At 44.4% G+C, this 27,323-nt stretch overlaps 1 protein-coding gene and 1 long non-coding RNA gene across 3 annotated transcripts in view; both read left to right on the forward strand.

Moving 5' to 3' along the window:
* Nucleotides 1–13,690, forward strand: part of CRISPLD2 (cysteine rich secretory protein LCCL domain containing 2) — a 28,191-nt gene extending 14,501 nt beyond the window's left edge. For both annotated transcript variants that reach the window (XM_032701121.1, XM_032701120.1), the window contains 10 exons: nt 94–194; nt 1,359–1,517; nt 2,831–2,891; nt 3,502–3,568; nt 4,487–4,617; nt 4,780–4,823; nt 5,762–5,834; nt 6,520–6,595; nt 11,312–11,445; nt 13,442–13,690. In XM_032701121.1, the coding sequence (XP_032557012.1) occupies nt 94–194; nt 1,359–1,517; nt 2,831–2,891; nt 3,502–3,568; nt 4,487–4,617; nt 4,780–4,823; nt 5,762–5,834; nt 6,520–6,595; nt 11,312–11,445; nt 13,442–13,496 (901 nt within the window). In that variant the 3' untranslated portion in view covers nt 13,497–13,690. The remainder of the gene's footprint in view (nt 1–93; nt 195–1,358; nt 1,518–2,830; nt 2,892–3,501; nt 3,569–4,486; nt 4,618–4,779; nt 4,824–5,761; nt 5,835–6,519; nt 6,596–11,311; nt 11,446–13,441) is intronic.
* Nucleotides 13,691–19,757: 6,067 nt separating this feature from the next.
* On the forward strand, nt 19,758–22,490 carry LOC116793460. The gene is made up of 3 exons (XR_004359494.1): nt 19,758–19,885; nt 20,418–20,500; nt 22,451–22,490. It is a non-coding gene; the product is annotated as an uncharacterized LOC116793460 (long non-coding RNA).
* Nucleotides 22,491–27,323: the final 4,833 nt, after the last annotated feature.

Raw genomic sequence — 27,323 nt, forward strand, 5'->3', positions numbered from 1 at the left:
GTCTTTGTTTAGTTGCTTTGGGCCAGGTGATGTTTCTGGTCTTGGGTGGGTGTTTGGGTGTCTGATGGGTGCACGTTTCTCCTGTGCTTGCAGGGGCAACTGGATCGGAGAAGCTCCGTACAAGACCGGCCGTCCCTGCTCCGAGTGCCCCCCGAGCTATGGAGGAGGCTGCCAGAACAACCTCTGCTACAAAGGTACGTGGTGAGGGGCTTGGGGCACCCTCTGGGATAGGGAAAATTGCTGAGCAAGGATGTGGAAACTTCTAATTAGAAGCAGCCACAGCGTTGTGCACCTTTTAATTAGCCATCCTTAAACATTTCGACATCGCGACACGTGGGAAATCGTCAGCCATTGCTGGAGCTGAAAACCTCTGAACTGCTTAAAATCTGGAGCTTGGATTCAGCATGTTTTCCTGGGGAAAATGAAAGAGCTGGGACGGGGGGAAGCAGCTCTGAGCTTCCAGAGGTTTGGCTCGGGAGCTCCAGCGGGATTTTGAGCACTGGCAGGAGCGATCCCGTCCTTGCGGGGTTTGTTTGGGAAGGGAATGTTCTCCAGTGCTTCCCAGAGGTGACGTGGGTGGGCAGAGCTTGGCCGCCTGCCCTGCTCCTTCGGGGGCCAGGGATGGAGCCTTTTCCTCCCTCCCCACCTTGGTTTTCATGGCTGCAAGATGAATGCAGCGATTCCTGTCTCTCAGAGGAGAGAAAGGGATCCTGGATGACCTTTCCTCACTCAGGAGAGTAAAACACATTATTAATGTGAGCCCTCCAGTATAGCAGTTCTGTCCCTCAGCATGCAGGAGCTCCTGGGATCGTTTTTCTCCTCCCACATGTTTGGCTTCAGAGAGAACTGGGCTCCTGGAAAGAGGCAGGTTCCCTGGAGACTTGCCCAAAGCAGAGGCTTATTTTGCTGCAACCTGGCATTTCTCATTTTTCACCTTGTGGGGTGTGGGGGAGGACCCCGGGGTGCAGGTGGGCTGCAGTGGGGAGAGGGGAGGGGGTGCCCTGTTGGAATATGTGCTCTTCAACTAATTTGTGTTTTCCCTCAGAGGGAAGAGCTCTGTGGGAAACAGGAGCAGCGATATCAGCACTCTTTTCACTAATTAATGGGGATCCTTTCAAATCTTTACTGTAAGATGCTATAAATGCTGCTTTGTGCCCAGAGGAGCGGGAGAGGAGCAACCTCCCCTCGCATTCCCTGGGAATAGCTCTGTGCTGCATCTAATGGGCATTTTTGATCTTCCAGGTGTTTTAAAGCAGATCCTTGTCAAACTAAATCACCTCCCTCAAAACATGAACCTGCCTGATTTCCCCACCCATGTGAACACACTGTAATTATTTTTAATCCTCTCTTCTAACCAGATTACCGTTATGAAGATCCCATCATAGGTGAGACAGATGAGACCAATGAAGTGGAGATTCCACAGGTGGCAGAGCAAAAGCCAGTGAGGTTCTACCCTCCGGAAAGCAAGCCCAGCAAATCCATCAAGCCCAAGAAAATCGTCCCAGAATCCTACATGAGTAAGACAACCTCTCTCTTTTTCAGCTTCTATGAGTTTTTAAGTACCTCAATGGGAAAAAGGGTGGAAAGTGATGAGGAGGCTCAGGGAAAAAAACAACTGGGGGGATGTTTGAGTGGAGGGGGAGGTAATCTGTGTGAAAATCCACTGCTGCTTGTAGCAGAAACCTGCCAGAAGTGGTGAGCAAAGCTTTCAAAAGCCGCTCGTGCCTTCTGCACATCAATCTGCAACAGGTATTTGTTTGTTTAAGCCATTTCATAGAATCACAGACTGCTTTGGGTTGGAAGGGACCTTAAAGCTCATCCTGTATCCTGTTCCACCCCCTGCCATGGGCAGGGACACCTTCCACTAGCCCAGGTTGCTCCAAGCCCCGTCCAACCTGGCCTTGGACACAACCAGGGATGGGGCAGCCACAGCTTCTCTGGGCAACCTGTACCAGGGCCTCCCCACCCTCACAGCCAAGAATTCCTTCCCAATATCCCATCTAACCCTGCCCTCTGGCAGTGGGAAGCCATTCCCCCTTGTTCTGTCCTTCCAGGCCCTTGTCCAGAGTGCCTCTCCAGCTCTTTTGGAGCCCCTTTAGGTACTGGAAGGGGCTCTGAGGTCTCTCTGGAGCCTTCTCTTCTCCAGGTGAACACCCCCAGCTCTCCCAGCCTGTCTCCATGGCAAAGATGCCTCAGCACTTGGAACATCTCTGTGGCATCCCCTGGACTCACTCCAGCAGGCCCATGTTCTCCTTATCTCAATAAAATATCGATGTACCAAAGGTCCCCCCATCAGGAATCAATTTAGAAAATACAGGTTTTATTTCCTATTTAAAACACTCTACGCTCAGCAGTTCCCCTCTTTAAAGCTTTTCTGGGTTTTATAGTTTGTTTCCTCTTTATTTTTTGCTTGGGAAGATTTCTGAAGTCATTTGTGGAGCTGCTGGTACTTCCTCAGTTGTTTTCTAACTGTTGTTAATTAAAAGACTTATTGAGCAAACAAGGTGAGGCAAGCCAACACATCCTTTTCAAGTTTATCTACTGAAATCTGGAGAGTCTGTAATTAAATGGAGAATGAGACTCTGACTGCAGACCTCGGGCTGTAAATCAAAGCCTTCAGCTGTCAGATGCTTCTTCCTTGCTAATATTCCAGAGACACCTGTCTCAGGTGAAGAGCGAAAGAGGCACGAATTGCTCCAGGCTGAATAAAATAAGATTTTATCTTGCTGCACCAAAGACCTCCAGGAAAGACATGTGGAGGTTGTGCAGGAGCAGGCTGAGCTCTTTCCTTTCAAAATATTTATTTATTTGTTTATTTATTTCTCCCCAGCACAAGTCATTACCTGTGAAACCAAGATGAGAGACAAATGCAGAGGCTCAACATGCAACAGGTAGTGTTTTATTGCTATTTCTTGGAGCGCTGCGGGAAAAAGTAATCTAAATATTGCTCAGTTGCTGCAAGCACAGGATAGGCTGTACTGCTTATTTTTTTGTGACTATCTACTAAACAAACCAAACAAAATCTCAACAAAAAACATCCCCCAAATTTCTCCTCATGCAAGCCTTCAGCCAAGCCTGGCAATAAGGTGCTTTGGTTTATTTTATTCAGCCGTGATGACCCAGAGTTTCAGGTGGCCAAAATAATTCAGTAGATTTTGGCAGAGTCATTTTTCGAGCGTTTTTCATGCATTCCACTGCTGTCCAAACCAGACCAATAATTCATGGCTTGTCCCCTCCCAGCCTGTCAAGAACTTCTGGTTAAGGTTTCTGCAAAGAACAGGACAGTTTATCACTTGGAGAAAAACCAAATCCACAGAATCTAAATATTGGGTCGGGCTCTTAAGGAGGGTGGAGAAACCGTTTTAAAAAGTAGCTATTTTGCAACCTTGTTTTTAAAATGGAAGAGTTACGTGAAATGAATGGAATGATTATTAAGTGGAGTCAAAGTCTGTTTTTCTTGAATTGTTTTTTGCCACCCTCAAAGATATATATCTTCACCAGGTATTTGTGCCCAGCTGGCTGCTTGTACAGTAAGGGAAAGATCTTTGGAACATTTTATTATGAGAGCGTAAGTACCTTTTAATAGCTCATGGATGTAACTTGTGGGGAGTTAGTGGTAATAAGAGAAATGGGAAATGCCAACCATTCTAGTGTAATTTGGCTTTTCATATTCTCCACTTGTGGTGCTGTAAAATGGTGCTAATAAAGATTATCTGTATTTTCCTCATCTTAGTGATGAAATAAAAAGGAGTCTGGGAAAGCAAAGTGATTCCAGACATGATTTTATTGTGAGTTGTCCTTAATGTGGACACCCATGGAAAGTGAGGGATGGGGATCAATAGGCAGCTCTTACAAAGAGCTGTTCATTAGTGTGGGCAGCTTTTGATGAAAAACACTGTTAAATGCTGCAACTAAATAATATTTGGGGCTGATTTCCTGGATCTTGAGTTAGCAAGATAATTTATAAATAAAGCATGGCACCGTTTTCCCATCAAAACTACTTTTGGGGTGAGTAAAGGTTGAAGATAAAAGTTATTTTTGTGTAAAATCTGGTTTTCTTTCCCCATTCCAACTGCTGGTGTGTGACTGCATCACCCCTGCAACTCCTGTGATTGCAGACAGCCATCCCCTCCGAGTGGTGTCAGCAGAAATATTTTGGGTTGGAATATTTTGTTGAGAACTGGAAATATTTCAGACTGGTCGTTCACTTCCAACGCTGCTTTTCTTCTAAATTGTATTTAAATGTATGGTTTTGTTATTTAAAAAAAAAAAAAAAGCCATTCAACCAGGCAGAGTTTAAAATAATAGTAGTAATAAAAGAATAAGGCTGTGCTGGGAGAATAAGATTTAACAACCAGATTCCAAAGGAGCGTACTCAGCTTATTTTCCACTTGGTGCTTTGGTGGTGGTTAAATTTCTCCTTCTTTTTTTCGCCCAGTGGTTGGGCAGATTTATTTCACACTCTATTTATTTGTGCTCTTGTCAGTCATCCAGCATTTGTCGTGCTGCCATCCATTATGGCATCCTGGATAACGAAGGAGGGCTGGTGGATATCACAAGGAAGGGGAGAACACCTGCTTTTGTCAAGTCCACCAGGAACGGCGTGGAGTCTTTTAGGTACTGCCTTCACCAAAAAGTTTGGTGTTTGCTTTAAACACCAAATGTATTTGAGTTCCAAATGATGTTGAATTCTCTCTGCTACTCGTACCTAGGCATAGTGACCCAAGTCATTCTGCTATGCTCATTTTTAATATATTATTTTCTTTGCTTGTTTTGCAGGAAAAGTAAACCTTCAAACGCGTTCATGGTTTCCAAAGTCACAAGTAAGTTTCAAAAGTTGAGGGGAAAAAAATATTGCTGCTGAAGTTTGGTGGGATATTTTAAAACATCACTGTTTTCAGTGCTCTTTTTCCTTTTGAGTGGTTGTGTCAAATAGTTCTGTACCACAGCCAAACCCTGGAGTGGTGATCTAGGATGAGCTAAAACCCTGGAGTGATTGCCCACCTACTGTGGGCAGCACCAGCAGCTCATTTTTTCTGTGGATATTTCAGAGAAAGGTACAGAAAACTGTGATAATGGGCCATTTCCAGCAGCATCTCCCAGTGATGGACCATGGTGGGGTCAAAACTTGAGCTGCAGCGTCACAAACTTCTGATAGCAAAGGGATGGAAGATGAGCCATCCATGTACGAAAACCTCAGTCTAGTGTGAACACTTCCAAAGCTGAAAAAAACTAGTGGCTAATGTCCCAGTGCAATATTGTAATGGAACACGTAATACATGTGAAATTAGTTTCTAACAGTGAGTCATCACGTTTGTGATGAGCATATAAATAAATACTGTGGAGCTCTACTTTTTAAACAATTCCCACTTCCTGAATATCTTTGAAAAATTCCTCCTACACAGAATCATCACTTTGAATAGATCCACCTGAGCCATTTTCAGGGAGAGCTGTAGGGGTCAGGTTATTATATCTCCACACCTGGAGCTGTAGCAAAAACACATGTTGTGGAACAGCTGCTTTTCCTTTTCGAAAGCTGTGAGTTTTTCAAGGCCACACAGTGTTATGGTGCCAGGATTCCTGCTGGAGAGCTGGTCAACCCTCTCCTGGGCTTTTGCTGCTGGTGTGGGAATGAGCAGCTTTCCCCTTGGTGCCCTCAGCTGGGTCTCACCAGATGTGTTGTGCAACTGTGACGTGTGTTTTCTGCAGCTGCCTGAGCTTTTAGGTCTAATAATTTGCCTCTCCCTGTTTCTCCTGGCAGCACAGACACTGGATTGTTACACCACGGTAGCTGAGCTGTGCCACTTCAAAAAGCCAGCGAGCCACTGCCCCAGGTAACACAAACCCATCTGGGTTCAGCCTAAACCCGCTCTGCTCCAAAGAGGGGCAGCTTAACAGGGGGTGCTGAGCTCCCTGAATCTGAGGGCTGGTGGGAGTAGAGCTGATTTTACTGGGTGAGCTGGAGGAGAGGCTTGGGAATGGCGTTGTTTCCTCCTGCCACCCTGCTTTTCTTGCCATCACAACAGAAAACTCATGTTGTGTTTTCGGATCACTTCAGTAACATGTAAGTCAGGCTATGGGATCCCATCCCTGCACACCCCAACGTATGAGTGTGCAACTTCACTCTCTACCTTCTCTCTCTTGCTAGTTTGGGGATGTGGTTTTTCTTTCTACTCTAAAACATGGAAGAATGTTCTAGAAAGCTGCTCTTTGCAGGTGTAGGTTGTGGTAGGGCAGGGGAGCACAAACATGCAAAGACTTACGTGCACAGCACTGTGCAAAAATGCAGGTGCTCCCCTTTGAAAAGGTCATAAAAGACCAATCCCTTTTTTACTGGTCTAAATCCCTCTATTTGCAGTTCTGCAGTAACAACCAAATGTCATCTGAGGGGAACAAATAATTAAATTCACTGTTGCCACCTGCAGACCAGATGCAGGCACTTGAAATGTCCCAGGAATGCAGCTCTCTTTCCTGTTCAGCCTTGATATGGAGAATAAATATGAATAACTTGTTTTCTAGGATTTATTGTCCAGCCCACTGTAAAGATGAGCCGTCGTACTGGGCACCCGTGTTTGGCACCAACGTTTATGCAGATGTGAGTATGATCCTTCCCCTCTGACCCTGTGTGTGGTGACATCTGTGTCACAGAGCTGGGGTCATGCTCTGGGATTTTGGGAAAAAAGGCCAAACTCTCTGTGATCATTGTGCAGATGGGTAAATGGAGGTGAAGGCTGAGCTCAACAAGCTTGTGCAGCCCTTCTGCTCTCCAATACTGACTTATTCTCAAGGATTTGAATATGTCTCTTAATAACTGCATGACTTCTGGTCAACAGGCTTGGGGAGCCCTTCTACCCTTCAACACCAACTTACTCTTAAAAACTTGGGCATGTCATTTAACCATTCCCTGCTTATGAGCTCTGGCTATGAAGTCATGGTAGCACTTGTCCACCTTTGCAAAGCACTTTGGGATCCACAGCTGTGCAACAAAGGGGTTTTATTATATACTGTCACACTATAGAGTTGGCAAAACCAGGCTTTCTTTCCCCGCCCCTGTCCAGTTTTTGGGAGCTGAACAGCATTTCTGACAGAGCTCAGAGCAGTGGAAAGAAGGCATGTGATCTGCTTTTATGGGTTTGTTTTTCTAAACTCTGGTCCTGGGGATGAGCAGAGGCTTGATGCTAAAACTAGGCAAAGAGGCAGTTTCTTGAAATCTCTTAATATGAGGCCTCTAAAAACTGAGTCTCAATGTTTTTCCATTTGTGGGTGCCTGGTTGTTATGTTTTTCTCCTCCTTTTTCTTTTTGCTACTGGATATTGTGCCCAGAAATTCCAGCTCCCTGGCAGCTCTGTGCCCTGTAGGAACATGTATTTTCAAAGCCCTGGGGGAAGCAATCAGCAGCTTGTGGACCCCCAGCTTGGGGTCACCTTTGAGCTTTGCAGACTCCTGAGAAAAACCACCCTGCAGAAATCATACACTAATTTGGGGAAGCAATTTCGAAAGCAATTTTTTCAAAAAACCCACTATTTTTTTTTATTTTGCCTGAGACTCATTTTTTAAAGGTAGAGCTGCACAAACAGGTTGTCCTGGACTGGCTCACAGGCAAATCCACCAGGCAGCTGCTGCCCTGCAGTACCTGCCTCCCTGTGTGCTCCCACCTGCAGGAAATGGGAAATAGTTTTCTCTTTTTTACTGAGGACAAAACTACCTCAGATTACCCCTGAATTACAAGGGTATTAGGGGAGGAGCAGCAGCCCAGGCTGGCATTGCACTGACGTAAAAGGATTAGTGTCCTTTAATGAACCACGAGCTCCATTTCCTATCGTCCCTCCAGGGTATTGTTTCATAAACGGGGGCATGGATGGTGATTTGGGAGAAAACAAAAAAATAATAGTAACAAAAAAGTATCTGGCCACTTCCTAGAGGGTTTGGTGAACCTTTTTCTGGACTACTGGACTAACAGGGTGATGTGGGGATGCTAAGAAAGCATTGAGGTGGTCACGAGGGTGTGAGGTTGGCAGAAAAGCAGGGGAAACCAGCTGGGAAAAAGAGCTTGACGTGGCTCTGAGTGGGGCTGCAGAGGGAGAGGTGTTGATACTGGGAATACTTAGGCTGGGAAACTCAGAAGAGAGACACCACACCAGGCAGGAAGAATTTGGGGAAAGGGTTTCCCAGGGAGCAGGGGATGTGCAGGATGCTCTCCAGCAGGAGATGCTGGGAGTTAACCCAAGCCCACTGCTGAGGAATAATTAAAGCAGGCAATAAGCTCGATGAGACAAGTGCTGGTTCTGGGAAGGGCTCTGGGAAGCCAACTTCATGTCTAGTGTGGTGCCTTCATGGCCCTGGGGGGACTTGTGCTCCAACTCTGTCTTGTTAAATAAAGTATCTAAAAGAAAATGGAGCATTTGACCCCATTTCCAGTCTGCAGTCCCTGCAAGGTGCCCTCTGGTCTTTTAGTACCTTCTCTAATACATCAGTTCACTAAATACTCAGGCTGATAATCAATCTGAGCTGTGGTGACACAAATGCTTGGCTGGTCCATGGAACAACAGGGTTCACTGTGCTTTTGGCCCAAAATAGTGTTCACATTTACATGACCCCTGGAAGATACATAAAATTTGTTTTGCCATGAAGAGAAAAGCTGTGACATGAGGAATTGATGGCTTTTATGGATAATTCTGATTTTTATTCAGGGGGCATAGGAGACCCTATCTTGGTTTGTATAAAGGGATTTTTACCCAGTCTAAAAGCATTCTGATTGAGTTTTTGGTTTACTTATCAGTGTAAAATTCTCTTGAATTGTGAATTTATACATGGGTGCTTCTGATGGCTCCAAATGTAGAGAGATATTGGCAGCCTCTGCTTTAAAAACAGTGCAAGGAATTGTTCATGGGGAAATTAGACTGTGGAACAGGGACATAGAGGAGATTTAAAATTTGGGTTTAATGAACAAAATGCAAGAAATATGCAATGGTAAAAGTGGACAGGCCTGGTGCTGGGGTGATCACAAAATCATGGAATGGTTTGGCTTGGAAAGGACCCAGTGTTTCAACCCCCTGTCATGAGCAGGGACACCCTTCCACTAGACCAGGTTGCTCCAAGCCCCATCCAACCTGGCCTTGATGCTGGAGCTGTGTGAACGCCCACGGATCCTTCTAAAGGTTGTAAGAGAGCTTTTGGGTTTCATGAGATGCTGTGATTTGTCACTCTGCCTGGCTCCTGGTGTGCCATAGGTCTGAAGGGAAACCCATCCCCATCCCTGCCCAGGATGGGCATGGGAGCCAGGAAAGAACAATTCTCTGCTTTTGAGATAAGGCCTTTTATCCACAGTTATGCAACAATTGGTCGGAGGAGGATGGATCCACCCGCATAACGAGGCAGGTGTTTGGCACCAGAGCAAACCAAGCGGGGAGGCTCAGCTCTCTGGAGATACAAACTCAATGATTAAACCAGTCACACTGATGAGGAAATTCTGGGTGATTAAGCTCATAGTCACAGAATATTGTTAATGGCCCACTACAAGGTGCATTGTCATTTTATGGTGGGTGCTCTGGAGTCCACTTTGTCAGGCAGCGCTGTCAGAGCATCCCGAGGGGCTTCACTATGGAAAGTCGTGTTGTCCATACAGCTATTGTACTCCTAAATTTGGGCAGGAAGGCCTTATTCTTGTGATATCTCATCTTCCAAAAGCTCTGCAATCAATTCATCAAAGCACAGCCTGGCCTGGGATACAAGAGGGCTCTAATCCAACACAGTGATAAGAGGAGGTTTGGGGTAAGGCAATAAAAAGTCTGTTGGTCAAAGCTTTGAGTAAGCAGCAGAACAGCAAGTCCTGGAAAAAAACCAGGAATGCTTTGAACATTGTTTAGGATGTCTCCCAGAGGAGAGGGTTGCAAATTGATTCAGGACAGTTTAATTTTTATGAGCCAGTTTTAGATTTAACAGATTTCCCATCGCATTCTAGGGCGGATTCGCTGCGTATCTTCCAAACACAGTGTTCCCTTGCTCCTCTGACCATATATAGAAACAAAACACCAAACTGGCACTCAAAACTCAGAGAGCTGCCAAGAGATAGGCCATCCAAAGTGAAAAATATATAGGGGACGAGGCAAAGCTGCCATATATGGCTGTGGGAATGAAACAGCACAGTCTGTATTGTACATACGGTTTGCCCCTGGCACTGTTTTTGTGGTACTTGGATTTTTAGCCATTGGGGAGGGTCTGGGGTTGGGATTTTCACCTGCTGCAGTTCCCTGTGTGAAGCTGGCTTTTGCTTTGTGTTATTCCAGCTTGCTTTATGTAAATCCTCTAGAGCTGATGGCCAAGTTTATACTGTGCCTTAGCCTGCTCTGCTTTTGCTCTCTTTTTCTGGATGCTTTGGGAGCTTAGTCATCAGTTGTTAGTGTTTCGTGTTCCTCCAGCTCTTCTGACTCTGCACATCTTGGAGAGGAGGGGAATGATGTGCAATAGAGGAGCTTTAGCCTTTCCAGAAGTGTTAATCTCCCTCCACACCGGATTTTGTCTTACAGGGTAATGCCTATCCAAAAACTACACCACTCAATGGATGCAGTCCTCCTGTTTTTCCTAGAAAGAAGGATTTGAACTCCCCTGGATAATTAGTGGTCATTTACCTTAATTCAGGAAAAGAGTTTCTTTTTCAAGCAACTGTGTGAATAAACTTTGCTGAGGTGGCTTCTCTCTAGCAAAGAGTTTCACCGCAGTGGTTTCTCTGGTGCAGACCCAAGAGGCCCTGGCTGGAAAGTTGTCCTCAATTCAGCTTTGGCCCTGGATAAGAAGAAGAAGTGTGGATTTAGACTGGATATTAGGAAGAAATTGTTCCCTGTGAGGGTGGTGAGGCCCTGGCACAGATTGCCCAGAGAAGCTGTGGGTGCCCCATCCCTGGAAGTGTCCAAGGCCAGGTTGGACAGGGCTTGGAGCAACCTGGGCTAATGGAAGGTGTCCCTGCTCATGGCAGGGATTGGAATGAGATGATCTTTAAGGTCCCTTCCAATCCAAACCATGCTGTGATTCTGTGATAGTCTCCCAGGTGCAGCTCCACCTCAGACAGGACCGATGGAAAGATTGCTTGTCCTCTGCAGTGATGGTGGATCTTCTTACAACCAGAGCTTAGGAAGTACCTCCAAAACCTGCTCCATGATATCTTTTACCCCTATTTGGTCCAAAAGAGGGGCGGAATTGTTTCATAACTGTTTCTCTTTTATTCCCTGGTTTTCCTTGGTGTTTATGGAGATAGTAAATGTCCATATAGAAAATATGGACAGCGTGTAAGTCAAAATAATTAAATATTTTTCAGAGCTCCAGTATCTGTAAAACTGCAGTGCATGCAGGAGTCATTTCAGATGAAAGAGGTGGCTTTGTGGACGTGATGCCTGTAGAAAAGAAGAAGAGTTATGTTGGCTCCTTAAAGAACGGCGTCCAGTCGGAGAGGTGGGATTTTTTTTTCCCTTTGTACTTTCCTCTTATTTTCCACACCGAGTTCCATGGCGTGTTAAAGTCAGCAGATATCAGCTAGGAAGGCTGGTGGATTGGAAATACATGACTTAAGAGTGTCACTGTGGATTTGGAGCCCCAAACAAATAGAGCGTGTTGTCCTGCTCTTACCTTCCCCGAGTGAGGAGCTGCCCTCGGATCCGTGTGAAAGATGGGAGATATGGTTAAGCCTTGCTTGATTTTCTCACAGTACCAAGTCCACATTAATACATTTTGCTGTGCCTTTGACACATTAAAAGATAGGCACAGGTATTTCTTCAGCTTTCAGCCTGGGTCAGGTTTTCAGGCTTACAACTGGAATTTTCATTCAATTCTGGAGTGGGGGATGCATTTGTATATGTTAACTTGTGTCCTCTGTCCTCTTTGAAAGAAACATGAGTAAAGTAATGCTTTCAGAGGTGATCAAACACTTCTCGAAGATGGATTTGCCATCCTTGTCATTTTTTGTAGTTTCTTTTGGGCCAACCTTGCTGGTTTCAGTGACCAGTTGCAAATCACTTCCAAAATCCTGCACCTCCTGATGATCACAGCTCATTCAGTCCTTTCTAATTTGAAACTTCTGTTTCAACCTGTGATGCATTTTTTTTTTTTGCCAGATATTGGTGTGATGGTACTAATTTCTCAAAGCTATTCTTGCAAGTATAGAATTTCCAACTATTATGGGGGTTTTTGGTCACTATTAACTTTGCCTGCTCTGTGCAGTTCCACTTTTATAAATACCATAAGAAATCCTATCAAATTTGCTGAGTTTATTGTACTAATGGATATCCCAGAATGCTGTGAAGCATCTCAGGAAATAAAAATAGGCTAAGACAAGAAAGATTTAGGTGTTAAATATGTTGGGTTTTTTTAGTATAGATCTATCAGGGTCAGCATTTTGCAGTTCTGTGATTTGCAATTCAGTATATTGGATTTAGGTGAAAAACCTCCTGTTCCTGGGAGATGTTTGTTTGGTTTTTTTTTAAATTTTATTTCTGTCTTGCATGCACTTATATCAACAGATAACTTTTTACTTGGATGGCAAACTGTGCCCTAGCTAAGAATAAATCCCACCACAAGCAGGGATATGCAATATGAGCAGCCAGTGCTGATCTGGGAGGTGAGGGAAACCAAAGATGTTCTCGCAGCAGGGATGACCAGAAAGATTTGGAAAGTGTTATTTACACTCAGCAATAAGGAACAGCTTCATGCTGTGAGATCCACCAGACTGTGAGATAGCTTTTCGAAGATTAAGGTGAAAACTTTACCCTTTAGGACACTGGAAGTGACCTTTGGTAAAGATACACACCCATACAGGTATGGGAAAAATTACTTTTAGGATTTACTGAGTCTTTATCCTTTTTGGAATGTTTATTTTGGGGGAATATGGAATTTCCTGGGTTTTTTCAGCCCAGTAGGGCTGAAGAAATAGGACTTGGGAATAGAAACACCCTCTTGCCCCCGTGCACACAATGACACTGAATTGGAGTGGCTGGAGATGTTTCTGCAGATTGAAAATAAATATCCATATTTATTGTCATTTAACTTGAGCTGATCTGGCTACTCCCCTTGTCAGCACCAGGAGACAGGCCGGACAGGCTCTGGAAACCTGCCAGCCTGTTTGACAAGTTTTTTTTGGAAAACATTCCTCTTCATGCCTGAATCTCTGCATAAGGGAGCACAATGTTCCTTGGATAAAAGCTGGGGCTGTAAGAGAGGCTGTCACCTTCTAGCTCCTTTTGTTGGCACTATAGATTTGGATTGAAAACATAAACCAAAGGTGAAATCATGGATTTGTGCCTCTTCTTTTTCATCTTTTATCTCTCTCCTGCTCCTGGTAGGAGTGAGATAGGAGAAATTTGGAGTCACCTCTGGGTCGATCGCACTTTGGGTCTTGCAGTGTATTCATATAGTTCATTCTGTGTGGTTTTTTTTTTCTTTTCTTTTTCTCCAGCTTGAAGAATCCTTCAGATGGCAATGCCTTCCGAATTTTTGCTGTGAAGCAGTAAATTCCCAGGGAAGGTGCAGGTTTCTTTGGGAGAGCGCTCTGTCGACCTCCGGAGACGTGAAAGCTCCTCTGACGGCATCAGCTCTGACCGTACCCTCCTTGCCGATCTCTTTCAGGGAATTCTAAAAGAAAAGGGACACATTAAAAGAAAAAAAAAAAAAAAAGACAAAAAAAAAGACCCCAGGTTCTGACTCAGCTGTTCTGACTCAGCTGTTCTGACTCAGCTGTTCGCATCTCATCACACCCGTGCAGCGTTGTTCTCTTTTCGTCTCGTGTTTTTGTTTCTCTAGGGGCATTCAGCAACGACAAACTGTTCTAACTTCCAATTTACGAGAGGTGTGCTACACAGAATGGCGGTGGCTCAAGGGACAGCAGGTGTAGGGATCTCAGCCTGGCCCTGGATGGCATTTTTAGGGTGTGAGGCATCTACTGTGGCGGGTGTGAGGACGTGCGCGGCCGAGCAGACTCGGAAGTGAGCGGTTGTCCAGGCACTGGACACTTTGAAACTGGTTTAAAAGTTGCATTGTCCGGGGAGAGGATGGGCTTTGAGAGAGTGGTTTTGTGTGGTTTCTGTGCAAAAGAAGAGCTAATTTGGTCTTTTCCCAATGAGGGGGCATGCACCAGCTCTGCTGTGTAAGGCTGCTGGGGCATCACATTGAGTGATGGTGTCACGTTTGGGGAGAGGACATTCTTGGCAGCCAGACATCGAGGTTTCTGGGGACTGGAGTGGGGTGTAAAATGGTGGCAGAGAACCTCGCTGCAGAAAATGAGGCCACCAGGTAATCAAAAAAGCAGGTTTAGTGTTTGCTGGTCAAACACTCACAGGTATTTTGCAAGCCTGGCAACTTATGAGAAGTCAGTGAATCGGGGCTCCTGTGCTGGCACATCTCATCCTATATTCCATGCCATTTCAAGTACAGTTAAATGCAGTGTATTGTTTTATACAGCAGTGCTGGTTGTTTTATCTGTAGTAGTTATATAGTGATAAGATTAATCTTATTTCTGCTAGGAATGGTTGCATCCATAGGAAGCATGTTCACTTTCCCTTTGTGAAGCTCCTTGTGGTGTGTGCAGTTCTGAGACTTCAAAGTTATGGCATAAATTGGGGTAGATTAATTTTTCCTGTCCAATTTGTGAAGCCAACAGATCCCCACTGCCAGTGTAAATGCTGTACCCAGGAGCATTGGATATCCAGGATGGTAGGTTTTGCAAAACCCAGAGGTGTTGTAGTTACGTTATTTTGTATTTTGATAATTATGTCTTGACCTGCACCCAAATGCGTTTCAAAGCCAGGAGAAGGGCCTACCATGACCTGCTCTTTTAAGGCAGAAGAGTATTCTCTGCTTTATATTGGAAATGAATTTTTAGAGTTGGTCTAAACACAAATCTGGTGGTGTTTTGGTGCATACACATCACTTCATTAGTCATGAGAAGACAATGTCAATGGTAGTTCTTCCATTCTTGTAAATGCAGAGTCTTCTTCTATGAAATAACTGCATGATAATATTATGTAACAAAGGAGGAAATATTTCTCTCTGTTTGGCAGATGACTCATAGCTGCTCTTATGTTCTATGTTTGGTTTAATCCAGACAGATATGAGACATCTCTTCAAGCTATTTCAAAACACAGACCAAAAACATTTATATGATTAAGCACTTCTTTAATTCTGTAAACACCATGAAATCAGCAAGGAAATTACATTTAAATGGCATTTATCACTCAGTTTGTCTCACCATTGGGGATTATTTCTCTGTAAAATCTGCATTTGGAAAGAGACCTTTTGCAAAACATGAAATTGGAGCTTCTTTGCATCGTCTCCAAAAGTACTGCACAGAAAACCTACCTTTGGGGTGGATAGAGAGAAGTGACTCTTTGTGTCGTCTTTTTTTATGTAGTATCGTCCTCCAAGATGTACAGTATTCACTTTAGATAGCAAAACTGTATTTTTTTTCTTACTAGGTAAATTGATGTTAAAAACAGCTGGAACGTATCTTAGAAAAGCTACTGGTTGGAAGCGTTTGAGATGTTGGCAGTGAGATAAAGCTTCCCTGTCTCTGCCCACTGTGAATAATTGGGATACACATGGTCTGGTTCAAGCCCATCCAATGAATCTGGGACCATCACGGGCCAAATGGCAGCCACAGGGCTATTAAATTGAATTGGAAAGAGTGAGAGATGCAATCAGGTTCATGGGGACTGCAAGAGCACATAAAACACCTTGTAGGATCCCACCTCCGTGATAATCACGGATGGAGAGTGATGGAAAGAAACATGAGGGCTCTTGGAGTAAAGCCCAGGGGATTATTGTGAGCACATAAAAATCCAAACAGCTTGGGATGTATCTACCTGATGGAAAGGGGACAAGGGGAGGGTTATTATTCCAACAGAAATATCCTAAAATGCTTAATTCAAGTAACAATTGCGTATTTTTATCTTCAGCCAACTGGTTTGGATTTTTAGAAACCAATGTTAATTTAAGTCTGTATCTGTTTATTTTTATATTTGTTGTACAAAAGAGAAATTGTGACTTTACTACACAAATATTATTCGAAGGCCTGGGTGCTATTCATTTAAACATACCTCCACCAGAATTAGGTGTGATCAGGTCCTCCGAGGCAGTCATGATATATCAGTTACTTGCAGTCACGTGTGCTAGCTATCCATAAACAGGTGGGACAGTACCAGTTTGTAGCCAGATATTTACTGATTTTATTTCTGATACCAAAACATTTCTCAGCCTAATATATTTCAGTGCAGCTTAAAGATGCATCACGTCTTTATCTCACCAGGTTCCTCCTTAGCCCCCAGCTCAGCAGGTTTGTGGGCACGTGCCGACTTGAAGCACCCAGGTTGGATCTTGAAGCAAAGCCGAGGCCGCCTGGTTGTACTTTGCCAATACATTGATGATTTTTTGAAGCCAAGATGTTGTTGCAGAACATCTGGCTCAGCCAAACCTCCAGAAAACACAAAACCAGGGCGAAAGCTGAAGCCATGGCTGGTGAGCTGGGGGGTCTGTTGGCTCCATTAATTTCTCCATTTTAAGGCACTCAGCCAACAGCTGATTGAGGAGGCTCCAGTTGGTCAGTTGTGCAGTCTAAATATTTAGGGCCAGTTCATAGAGTTGCTTTTTTTTTTTTTTTTCTATGAAAAATGATGTATTTTACTTCCTATGTATAAAAGTCACTTGTAAATTTTCGAGTGCCTTTGCATGTTTTCCAAGGGGTTGTGTGGTTGTTTATAAACTAGATTTTTTTTTTCTAAATACAGAATTGTAAAATATCTTTTTTTTCCCCTCCTTCCATTTTATTTTGATTTCTGAATTATTTGTGAAATAAAACCTTTCCAGAATGAATGCTTCCCTTGTCTTTAATGCTCAGCCAGAGCTGGGGTTGTGTTTAGAAGAGCTATTTGGGATTACTTCTGGGGACTAGAGTATTCCTGGGAGACCCCAAATGAGATTGGGTAGTGCAGAGTCTGTTCCACAGACAAATAAATTAAACTGCCCAGTGCCCAAGCATTAAAAGTCAACCTTTACCCCATCAAAAATAATATGTATCCTTTAGTGAACCATCCTTAGAGTAAGAGAATATCACTGTCTTTAAATCTCTGCAACACAGGGGCTGAAGTAAATTAAAAAATCCACTAGTTGGAATAAGCGTTTAATGAATTAATGCTGCAAAATACAACTGAGGTGAAGTTGTCCCCACCTGAGCAGGCTGTTGTTAAATATACCCTTTCCTTTTTTTGAAAGGAAAAGTAGAGAGATTTTTTAATTCCCCTTGAAGTTTTCTCCAGGCTCCTGCTCTCCGACAGCACCACAAATCCAACCGAGTTGTTCCCTGGTAATTCAACACCACCTTGGTTAAAGGAGGTTCATAACTCAGCCTCCAGGCAATGAGCACCACGTGGGTTTGGACCAAAAATGTGAGCTGAGCCATGGGAGGGGGTCCTGACTGACAAGAAGGCCATGGAATTTTCTGTTTTCCATTACATACACCACAAGATCAACATAAAACCCGGAGGTGTTTGCATTACTCCAAGGCTTGCCTGATGCAGTTATGGTTGAACAGTGTTTACTTGTAAAATCTAACCAAGCACTGACAAGATAACACCATTATTGCACTGCCAGTGATTCCTGCAGGAGGAAAATGTCATGGCTGGTGCACTCCCTGCAATTCCAAACTGTGCATTTGAACTTTTTAATGCCCAGTTTTTCCTTGCTCTCACCTGCTCTCCCTTCTGCAAAAATATCTCCTTTGCTGAAAATGTCTGGGGAGACTTTCATGAGCAGAACTTAAAAGTAAGTAGAAAGAGAATTCAAGCTAATGGTCATTGTGAGGTTTTTTTAGACCTATTAATTGCAACAGTTGTTTGATTTCCTATCTGTTGGTGCTACAAAACAATGCAACCTGGATGTTGGAACTAGTTGATTTTAAGGTCTCTTCCAACAAAAACCATCCTATGATTCCACGAATATTGTGGCAAAAATTAGGTCTCGGTTGGCCTAGAGATCAAAGCAGCATAACGCCCCAAATTTAAGGCTGAAGCTAAGCCCACCCCCTTGGGTCAGCTTCAAATCCTTTGACACTGTCTCTGGTTTTGCTAATGGTTGTCTCCTCCTGCTCCAGCCATGTGCTTTATCCTGTGCTCATCCACCAGAGAATGGTGTTGTCGTGAGTGCTGTGTGAGAGCAACGTGGCAGCCAAAGCTGGGTGTTCTTTCTGCACAGCAAGGATGAAACCCAGGTGAGTGAAGGCTGAGGGCAAAACACAAAGAAGCAGGAGAAAAACAGAATTTTTTTTTTCCCTGCTGGGGGTGGGATTGAGATTCGTGCTTTAGTGGAGTGGGCATAAAAACTGGAAGTTTGAATGAAAGTAGAGGGGAAGGGAAAGAGAAAACTACGTGGACTTCAGTGAAGGTGACCTGTTTTCCCACACTGATAATCCTCTGGGATCATGCAAGAAGCCAGGCTCTCCCAGCTTGCTGTTTCAGGGAGAAATGTCTTGTTGCTGGTTGTTTTGCCTTCTGCTGCCTGCTCCTCACCCCGTGCTGAGCTCATCAGAGGCTATGTATAGCATGGGCATACCTTGGGGTGGGTGTCCTTCCAAAAACCCACAGTCATTTATAGGATGTGTCCGGGTGATGTTTTCAAAGCCATTTCGCAAACGACGGGGTTGGCTCTCATTTATACTAAGGACCTACTTTAGGGCACTTAGGAGACATTTATGCCACTTTAGGGTGTGGATAGAGCAGTGTAAAGAAGCCTCAGTGTAAACAGAAACCACCCTTATATCTTGTTGACTCTGGTTAAAATAGGGTTACCGAGTTAAGTCAACAGACAAGGTTTGCCTTGTGCAGCTCCCTCTGCTCCTCACCCTCCGTGCCATGTGAGCAGGACAGGGTTACCCACAGTGTCCCTCATCAGCCACTGCACAGCCCAGCACCTCACAGGGATACTGAGTGTCAAATCGAATACAAAGATATTTATAGCAGCTGAAGAGTCAGGAGGCTCAGGTGGAATGTGAGGACTGAGAGCAGAAGGGAGCACAGGCTTTCAAAACAAATTCACAGCTTTAGAATGTCTTACAAGTGCTGCTTCCCTCAGGTTTGGGACTCCTCTAGTTTACAGTCTATGGGTGATTATGACCCCAGGAGAGGACCTGCCAACACATGCACTGTCCTGAGAAGTGCTTGGCACTGATATCCTCAAATTTTTATTTCAGTAGCTGCTTCAAGGCTTGTTCCTGCACATCTATCTTTTGCACTTGTGGAAGCTAAGAAAATACCATCTATGAACTAAGCCAAGGGGCCAGAGGACAAGGTTGTCAGAAACAAATATCAGAAGCAGCCTAATTTCCTTCTCCACCAGCTTAACAGGCTTTGTAAATTGGGGAAAAAATTAATAAAACCCAATACAGATTGACTGTAAGAAGGTTTTTATACCATCTCTTTTGACATGCTTTAATCAAAATATGATTTATATGAATGCAGGGGGGCTCCAAAACTGCATCAGTACCTGTGCTGGAAGAAACAATTTGCAAAAATAAGCTGGCACTTGGAAGGGAAGCATATGAGGAATAATGAAAGATGGAGACAAATCAGAAAGGAGTAACTCAGCCCAACTGAGACAAAAAAGAGTCAGAAGCACCATGCTGTGAGTAAGGAGATAAATGTCATATGAGATGTGCAAAGAGAGACAGGGTTTAAAGGCAGGTGAGAAGTATTTCAGCTTTGCTTTGTGCTGCTCAGGTCTCTGTGCAGTGTGGGTTTGGACATCACTGCCTGAAAAGTACTCAACCAACTGTGGGAAGTCCAGGAGGAAGCAAAGAGAGACCTGAGAGCTCAAACAACCCTCAAGAAAGGAGGAAAGATCGCTGAGGATGACAAAGGTGAGGAAGTGGATGCTTGAAGTGTGTAAAGGTACAGTAAGAGGAGAGAAGGTATTTGTTCTTCCTGCCCAAAAGGCCACCACTGAGAAGGGATGGGTTTAAAATGTAGTAGGAAACATTGAGACTGGCCATTAGTAAAGGCTCTGACTGGAACAGATTATCTGTATGGTTTTTTTGGGCCACCATTCAAGGTTTTTAAGAATATACTGGATGGCAGCTGCTAAAATTAGATCCTGCTTTCGGTGGAGGATGGGCTAGAAAATGACTTGATGGCCCTTCCAGTCATTATTTCTGTAATTTTTAAGGCTAAAGGAAACATGACATTATATGGGAAGGGTTATCATCTGCTTGGACCAGGCATGGCCTGGCGTTGTCCCACGAGTGATACAGAGATGACCTTGTAGAAGTGGCCCAGGTAAAGGTGTGCAGCATTGTGCCAGTACAGATTGAGATGATAAAAACTAATTACTGCTCTCTTAACTCTTTGTTGTTCAGGTTTTTGGGGTTTGTTTGGTTCTTTTTCCCCCTGTAGGTCTTTTTGCAGACAAATGCGTCCTGTGGGGGATCCTGAGGTGTGTTTGCAGGTGGACTTGTGGACCTCCTGCCGTGTCTGAGGTAAAATACTGGGGAAAACCCTACAAAAATGCTGCTCTGAAATGCTGGCAAGGGGTGATTTAGGGCACCCCTGTAGGGATGTCACTGAGCAGAGTAACCCAAACTGAGTGCTGGCTGCTGGGGAGCAGCACGTTCTGCTGAAATGCAGAGGAGGCATTTCAGTGCCAGGCATGTAGCACCATCTGAGGACAGGTTTTTGGTGGGAAGATGGAGACCATGGAAATTTTCTCATCTGCAGAGTCATGAAACAATCTCAGGCGTCTGAGGGCAGCTGGCCAGCTCAGCAGGCTGTGTGAGCCTTTCCAAACACACGAGTGAAGTCGAGCTGTCCTAAACCCTTGCAGCAAACCAGATGCACGGAGCTGAGTAGCCTAGTGCTGGACAATGCTTTCCTTGGGAACAGCTCCATTATCAGACAACAATGATGTCTGTAACTCCAGAGCACTAAAATGGACTTTGTTTGGACACCGACCATTTTAACAAGAGCAATAAAGTTATGAAAACACCCAAGTTTTCATGAGCTCCAAAGTCTCTAGTCTAGACCAAGAAAAGGACTTTAAAAGCCAACTCTGCTTGATCTTGTGGACAGCTCTGGATGCAGTTCCAGAAAATACTTGTGATCCAATTTTAAGGAGAGTTACTGGAAAAATGGTCAAGCACTGGGCCCTTGGCTTTGTGCATGGGATGACACAACGGGGGGCTCAGTGTGGAGGGGGTCCCTGACGCCCCCGACTGTCCCTCACTGACGCAAGAGAAAGTTGTGTGAGGTCTCTGCTCTTCTCTTATATAATCCGTGACTTCAGATAAAATTAATGCCAAGTACCCAAAAAAGGGATTGTGTGTGTTCTCTTCCCGTAATCTGAACACAGCGTTCAACTGTGACAGTTTTGCCAGTAAAAGAGACGTTTTTCCTTTGCCATGAGATCCAGATTTAAAATTAGCTGTGTCTCAGCAGAGCCATCAGCAGAGATCCCTGAGAGCCTCAGTGCTCGGTGTTGGAGGTTCAGGGCCATAAAGGAGCCCAGCAGCCCAGGTTAAACAGTGACCAGCAAAGTTTGTTCAGGGAGGGCTCCCTGGCTGTTAACAACAGGAGCCTCCGTTAGCTCCTGCATCGAGAAAACCAGTCAAACTTTACAAAAATACTTCCCAAAGTAAATATTAGTGAGTCACAGATACTAAATATTAATAACTCATACACTGGGAACAGAAATATTAGCAGGATCTGCAAGGGAGGTCTTTTTTATGTGCAATATTACAGAATTGGGTATGTGTTCCTCTCTCTCTCTCTTTTTTGGTTTTTTTTTTTGGCCTGGTGTGTGCCAGCCTTTCCCATCTGAGACACAGGTTTGGAGCTGCTCCGAGGTATCGGGTCAGTGAAGTTGGTTGGTGTCCAAGTCCCACAAGGGGAGCAACTGGCCTGGAAGGAACCCAAGCTGGGAGGGTGTTTGAGCAGCGTTCCTCATCCAAGGGTCAGCAGTGGTGGGGCACTTCTGGGGAACTGGAGGGTTTCACTCTGTAATTGCAAATTACAGATAAATGAGGGGATTTTTTTTTTCACTGCCAGTCTGACCTTTTGGGAAAAAAAAAAAATCAACCCCAAACCTACCATGTTTATGCAAAGTATATGCAACCACCCAAATCCCCAAAGCACTTTTGTTGCATTAAGGAGCAAAGTGGAGTGAAAGCCACCCCTCGTTTTTCTAGCGAGGCAGCTTTAAGTAAAAAGTGGCTTTGTTGATCAAAATGTAAAAAAAATTAAAAAAATATGCTGAGTTTTTAAAAGTGAAATTGCAGTTATTTCAGTAATTTCTTTTCTTGTTTGAAAACCTGGCTTCTTAAAAGTTTGTTGGCGCTGAAAAGCAGTAATGAAAAATAGCAGTAATGAAAAATTTTAATTGGTGGGGTTTTTTTTTTTTTTTTTTTTTTTTTGTTTTTTTTTGTTTTTTTTAGTTTCCCATGGTGTATCACTGGCATTTGCTGGCTCATGTGGAGACTGAGATGCTGTCTGGGCGAAGAGAGGAGCAATTTTTTATGTTGAAATTGAAATGGAGTGTCAACTGAAGAAAACTAAGAGGTTCCAGGCAGAACTGCAGCCCAGAACTGCAGGAGAAAGGCTTTTATTGAGGAATGGAGCAAAATAGGGAGTGAAGAGCAAGGGGCATGGCAAGGACTCAAATTGGAGTCTAATACTTTATTTTTGTCAAAGCTGGGGGTAGTTTTGCCTTTCACTTCGAACAAAAGCCAGTCCCCAAAATCCAGAGGGGTGAGTGGAAGTCAGGATGTGAGGGGACCCTGATGCTTTGAACCCCCATAAACATTTTTCCCTATTCCTCCCCCCCAAAAAAGTATGAGAGACTGTATGAGAGACTCAGTTGCATCATCAGTCCCTGATTTCACGGCTCTGTGTCCTGGCTCTGCAGCCCCTCCTGCCAAGGCTGGTCCAGTGCAGCAGTGGGGAGCCTGCTGTCACTTAGGTGGTCCCAAATTGCTTCTTGCTTCTTGTTCCTCAGCTTCCTTGCCAAGTTTGGAAGGACTCTGTGAGGGCTTCTAGCTCTGAGCAGTGGGTTCACTGATTAGCACATATATTGCCTTCAAGGTCTGCACCTCTCGGCTGCAGCTTTTGGGTCCCATGTGACAGTGCAGGTGGAGGTTTCTCTCCGGGAATGAGGAATGGATATTCCTCTTCTCAGTGTGCTTTTTGACCATGGAATTGATCCAATGCAAAGAAAGAAGGGACACTGTGGTTCTAGGGAAAATACTTCCTGCTGAGCTGAGAGCTGTATTGGCACAGAGATGATGGCAAGTACACATGGAGCCAGTTTTCTTTCCTTGTAGCCTGATGGTCTCAGGGGTGTGGGACATAAGTCCATGCCTTTCAAACATGCTCCAGACAGTGTCTCATGTGATGCTGACATTGTCCAAAATTGCTGAGGGCACATTTCTCCCTTCCCCTGCAAGCACATGGAAGAATATCACTATCAGTTCTGCCTTCTTCCAGGGAAACCATCTTCTGTGAGACAGCAGATCTTGATAATCTTCCAGCTAAATGCATGTCAAGGAGACAAGAAAATTATTAGAAGAGGAAGCAAAAATGAATCACTGACTCATTTTTAATGAGTGTACTGAAAATTACTGTAGATTTCAACATCTGTTTTGACTGGGACAGGAAGGCAGCATTGCAAAGGGTGCAAAGATACAGATCCCCTTTTAAAAAGAAAGGCTCCACAGCCCCTGTCAGGGTCTCCTTTGTGGAACCATAAAATGTGTCTGCTGGGGGTTTGCATGTGAAACATAGTTCTGTATAAAAGAAAGGCTCTTAGGAAGGCAGGAAAATGCAGATTTTCTGGAGTGGTGACACCTTGGTGAGCATGTCTTTACAGGACAAATGATCTCCACTAGGGGAGAAGCAGGAAAGGAGATGGCATCTAACCATGCCTCTACCTGTCCGTGGCTGTGCTACTCCTGCTGGCATTAAGAAAAAGGTTGTAGGTGTTCACAGGGCTTTGGGAAGGGGATGTAACACTGGCTCACCAATTTTCTAATTAAAGGTCATGATGGTCCTCATGATTTGTTGGAGGATATTTCATGGCAAGAAAATGAGGCAATCAGATGCCACAGGAAGCCCAAAGATGTGAATCACAGCTAAGTCCTGCTCTGCAAACTGCACTGCTGATTCACATATCTGTGAGGCACCGCTTGGTAACAGCCAATTACTAAATTGAAACTATCCTGGTGCTCACTTCCTCACTCATTTTACTGAGATCTGCTTCAGGCCCCTTGTTAAAATAGCTGCAGAGTGTTGGCGGGCTGATGTGGAGCAATGTGTGGGCTGTGTGTCATTTGGAATTTGGATGGAGTGTCTTGCACAGACCCCTCTGGGCACAGCAGTACCTCTTGCTTGACGTAATCAACCCTCGTTAAGCCCCGTTAGTCTGCTGGCAGTCAGCTGAGTCAGGGGGTGATGAGGTGGTGCCACACCTTATGCTGCAACCTCATCCCACCATCCCACGGTGCAACATGAACTTTTTGTGTCTTAACCTGTTTTATGGCAGGAGCAGGATTTACAGGGAAGGAAAGGCGTTTACTATCCCAAATGCAGAATCAAGGTGCTGTGAGACGTGACCTGTGATGCACAGCGAAAGCAAGAAGGACATTTCCAAGTAAGTCTTGACTTCAGGGAACAGGATATAACTGTGATGGAGCTGATGGTTGGGTGCATCCTCATAAATGTTCAGTTGCTCTTCTGCCTCACATCAGCTGAGAGTTTTCCACAAATTCATCGTTGTAACAGGAATTAGAGTTAGTCCTTTAGGAGCATGGGTATAGTTTGCTTTGTATTGGATAAGTAATAACATGTTAAGAGGGAAAGAAACAAACTTTCTATAAAGAGAGACCATGTTTTGATGAAGTACATATGAGAAAAGCAAGAAAGCCTCAAGAGAACATGACAATTATTGCAGTTCTTGACTGTATCAGGAGCAGACTTGGAGGTCTTCACGATGTGCCACGGAAAATGGGCCAGGAGGTGAAATCAGGCACCAAGAAATGCCTGCCAGCAGGAGCCTGCATTGCTCTGGGTCACTCAGCTGGGGATTCTGGACAGGAGGGCTAAGAAGCAGAAAGGTTGCTGTCTCCTTACTAATGAAGCTGATTATTCCCTTCCAGAAGTAGGGAAGGCAGATGTGAAACATCTTTCCAATAACGTCAAAGATGTTATTGCATTGTTTGTGGCCCTCTTCGGGTGATTCAGGATTTCCAGTGTTTGTGCCTCATCACAATAAAAGAACGAGGTGCTCACATCCTTGTGCACCCAGAGGAACCAATCTGAACCCTGAGCTTTTAGAGCCGAAGAAATCAGATCCATGTGCTGAGAGACAGAAAAGGCCGCCACGTTTTGAAGCTTACTAGATTTTCCTTCATTGTGCTTTTACTCTTGTTGGATCCCTGTACAAAGCCTGACTCATGGCTTTGGGAAGGAGAGCAGTAAGTGTTGCCTGCTCAGAAAGCCAACTGCTTTCAATTCCCCCAAACCACCATGCTGGACTCTCAAGTTCCTTGTCTGGATGATTTCCAACTAAAAATTCCCATTTGTAGTCATCAAAGAATACAAAGAACAAATGGTTCCATATTGCACATTTCAGTCTGCCAGTCTTGTACTCTCCTTTATCTTGTCCTCTTTGGCACAATGCCCATTTGCCTCAATCTATTTTTTGGAATGAACTGGCATGTCCCCAAAAAAATTTGTTAACTCAGGATACCCTTTAGATCACAGAATGAGTAAACATAACTCTGTGCTGGCCTTTATGAATTATTTGCCCTGAGAAAGCAACTGGAATTTTGTCCATGGACAGCAGAGCTTGCAGTATTTCTTTGTACAGCCCAGAACAGAGATGCTCAGGTCATTTGGAGAGCTTTGGTCCCCACTTTAGCAACGTTGGTCTAAGGCGGGGCCATTTTCTGATCAAACCTTTTTTGGTGGGAAAGTTGAACTTCTGACATCTGAATTTTGTGGCATTTTAAGTTGGGAGTTGACTTTTTCTCTGGAAAAATGTAGTCCTCTCATGGGAAAGTGAGAGCATGGCCAATCTAAATAGTAAAGAAAGTCACATATTGCTTGAAACACTTCTGTGCTCGGGGAAGTGGGCAGTTACTCTGTGTTCCTCTTTTGCTTTACAGAAAACCCCTCCAACCTGCCCTGTAGGTGTGTCACCCTACATTACATGGTGCTGACATTACATGGTATGGATTTGGACAGTAGAAGAGACAGGTCTTGAATTATGCCCTGAACATTGAGGTATTTCTGATTTTAGAAGCATGTCCTCACAGACACAATTCCTCTGCCTTATGGCAAATCTTTTAATCTGTTTTGATGTCTTGGAGAATCTGTATAGCTGATCCCAGGTAACTAGGAAATACAATTTGTAATCCTACTTCAACTTATGCAAAAGAATGAGAATCTTAAGGAAAGTCTCATCCCAGAAATTTCTTTTTCCCTAATGAAATCAAACTGATATTCTGCGTTGGGTTTGCAGCACTGGAGCACATGGCTTAGACTGTGTTCTTGCCTGTGAGTTATCCATGAGACTGAAACTGTAAATGACTTTTCCAGGGTGTGAATGGGACACTCAGTTTTTCACAGCAAACCCTCACCAGCAGTACCCCAGGGGATGCAAATTGGCACAACTTTGCTGCTGCTGCACCGACTTCACGTCTTGGCTGCGGCTGTTTGCAGCCTAAAAACCCCCACGCTGTTGATATTAACAGAGTGAGATGTGGAAAGCCAACCAAGCTCAACCCACCCCCAAATCTCATCCCTGACCGAGGTTCAGAGCAGGACTTGGTAGGGCTTGCAGGCCTCAGCTGTGAATTGTGACATTGCTGACGGGAGTTTCCTGTTACAGTTGGAAAAACTGCCTGGATTCGGGAAGAGCTGCCCTCTCCCAGAGAATCACATGGGCCTGGAAACAGAAATAAACTTCACATGGCATTTCTGCTTGCTCCTCTGAGCTCCATGGTGTATCAAGAGGTTGGTGTCAGCAAATGCATCACTTTCCACTTGCTGCAGTGTTATTTCTAGACCCTTGCTTGGTTTACAAAGATCAGAAATCTGATCAAATGGTTGGATGAAGCACAGGATAAACCCAGCTGTTCTACAGATGTGAAATGGTAGGGAGCTTTCTGGTTCTGTCCCTTTTCAAAACCAACCAGCTCCACTTCTTCAGCCTGCAGCCTCTTGAGCACTGTCACAGCCTCTCCACCCCAGTGGAAAGAGCAAATATCCTCCCCACTCTTTCATGGTTGGAAACCCATCTGCAAGAGATCT

Source organism: Chiroxiphia lanceolata, chromosome 13, assembly GCF_009829145.1.
Source record: "Chiroxiphia lanceolata isolate bChiLan1 chromosome 13, bChiLan1.pri, whole genome shotgun sequence".
In the NCBI taxonomy this organism is placed as follows: Eukaryota; Metazoa; Chordata; class Aves; order Passeriformes; family Pipridae; genus Chiroxiphia; species Chiroxiphia lanceolata.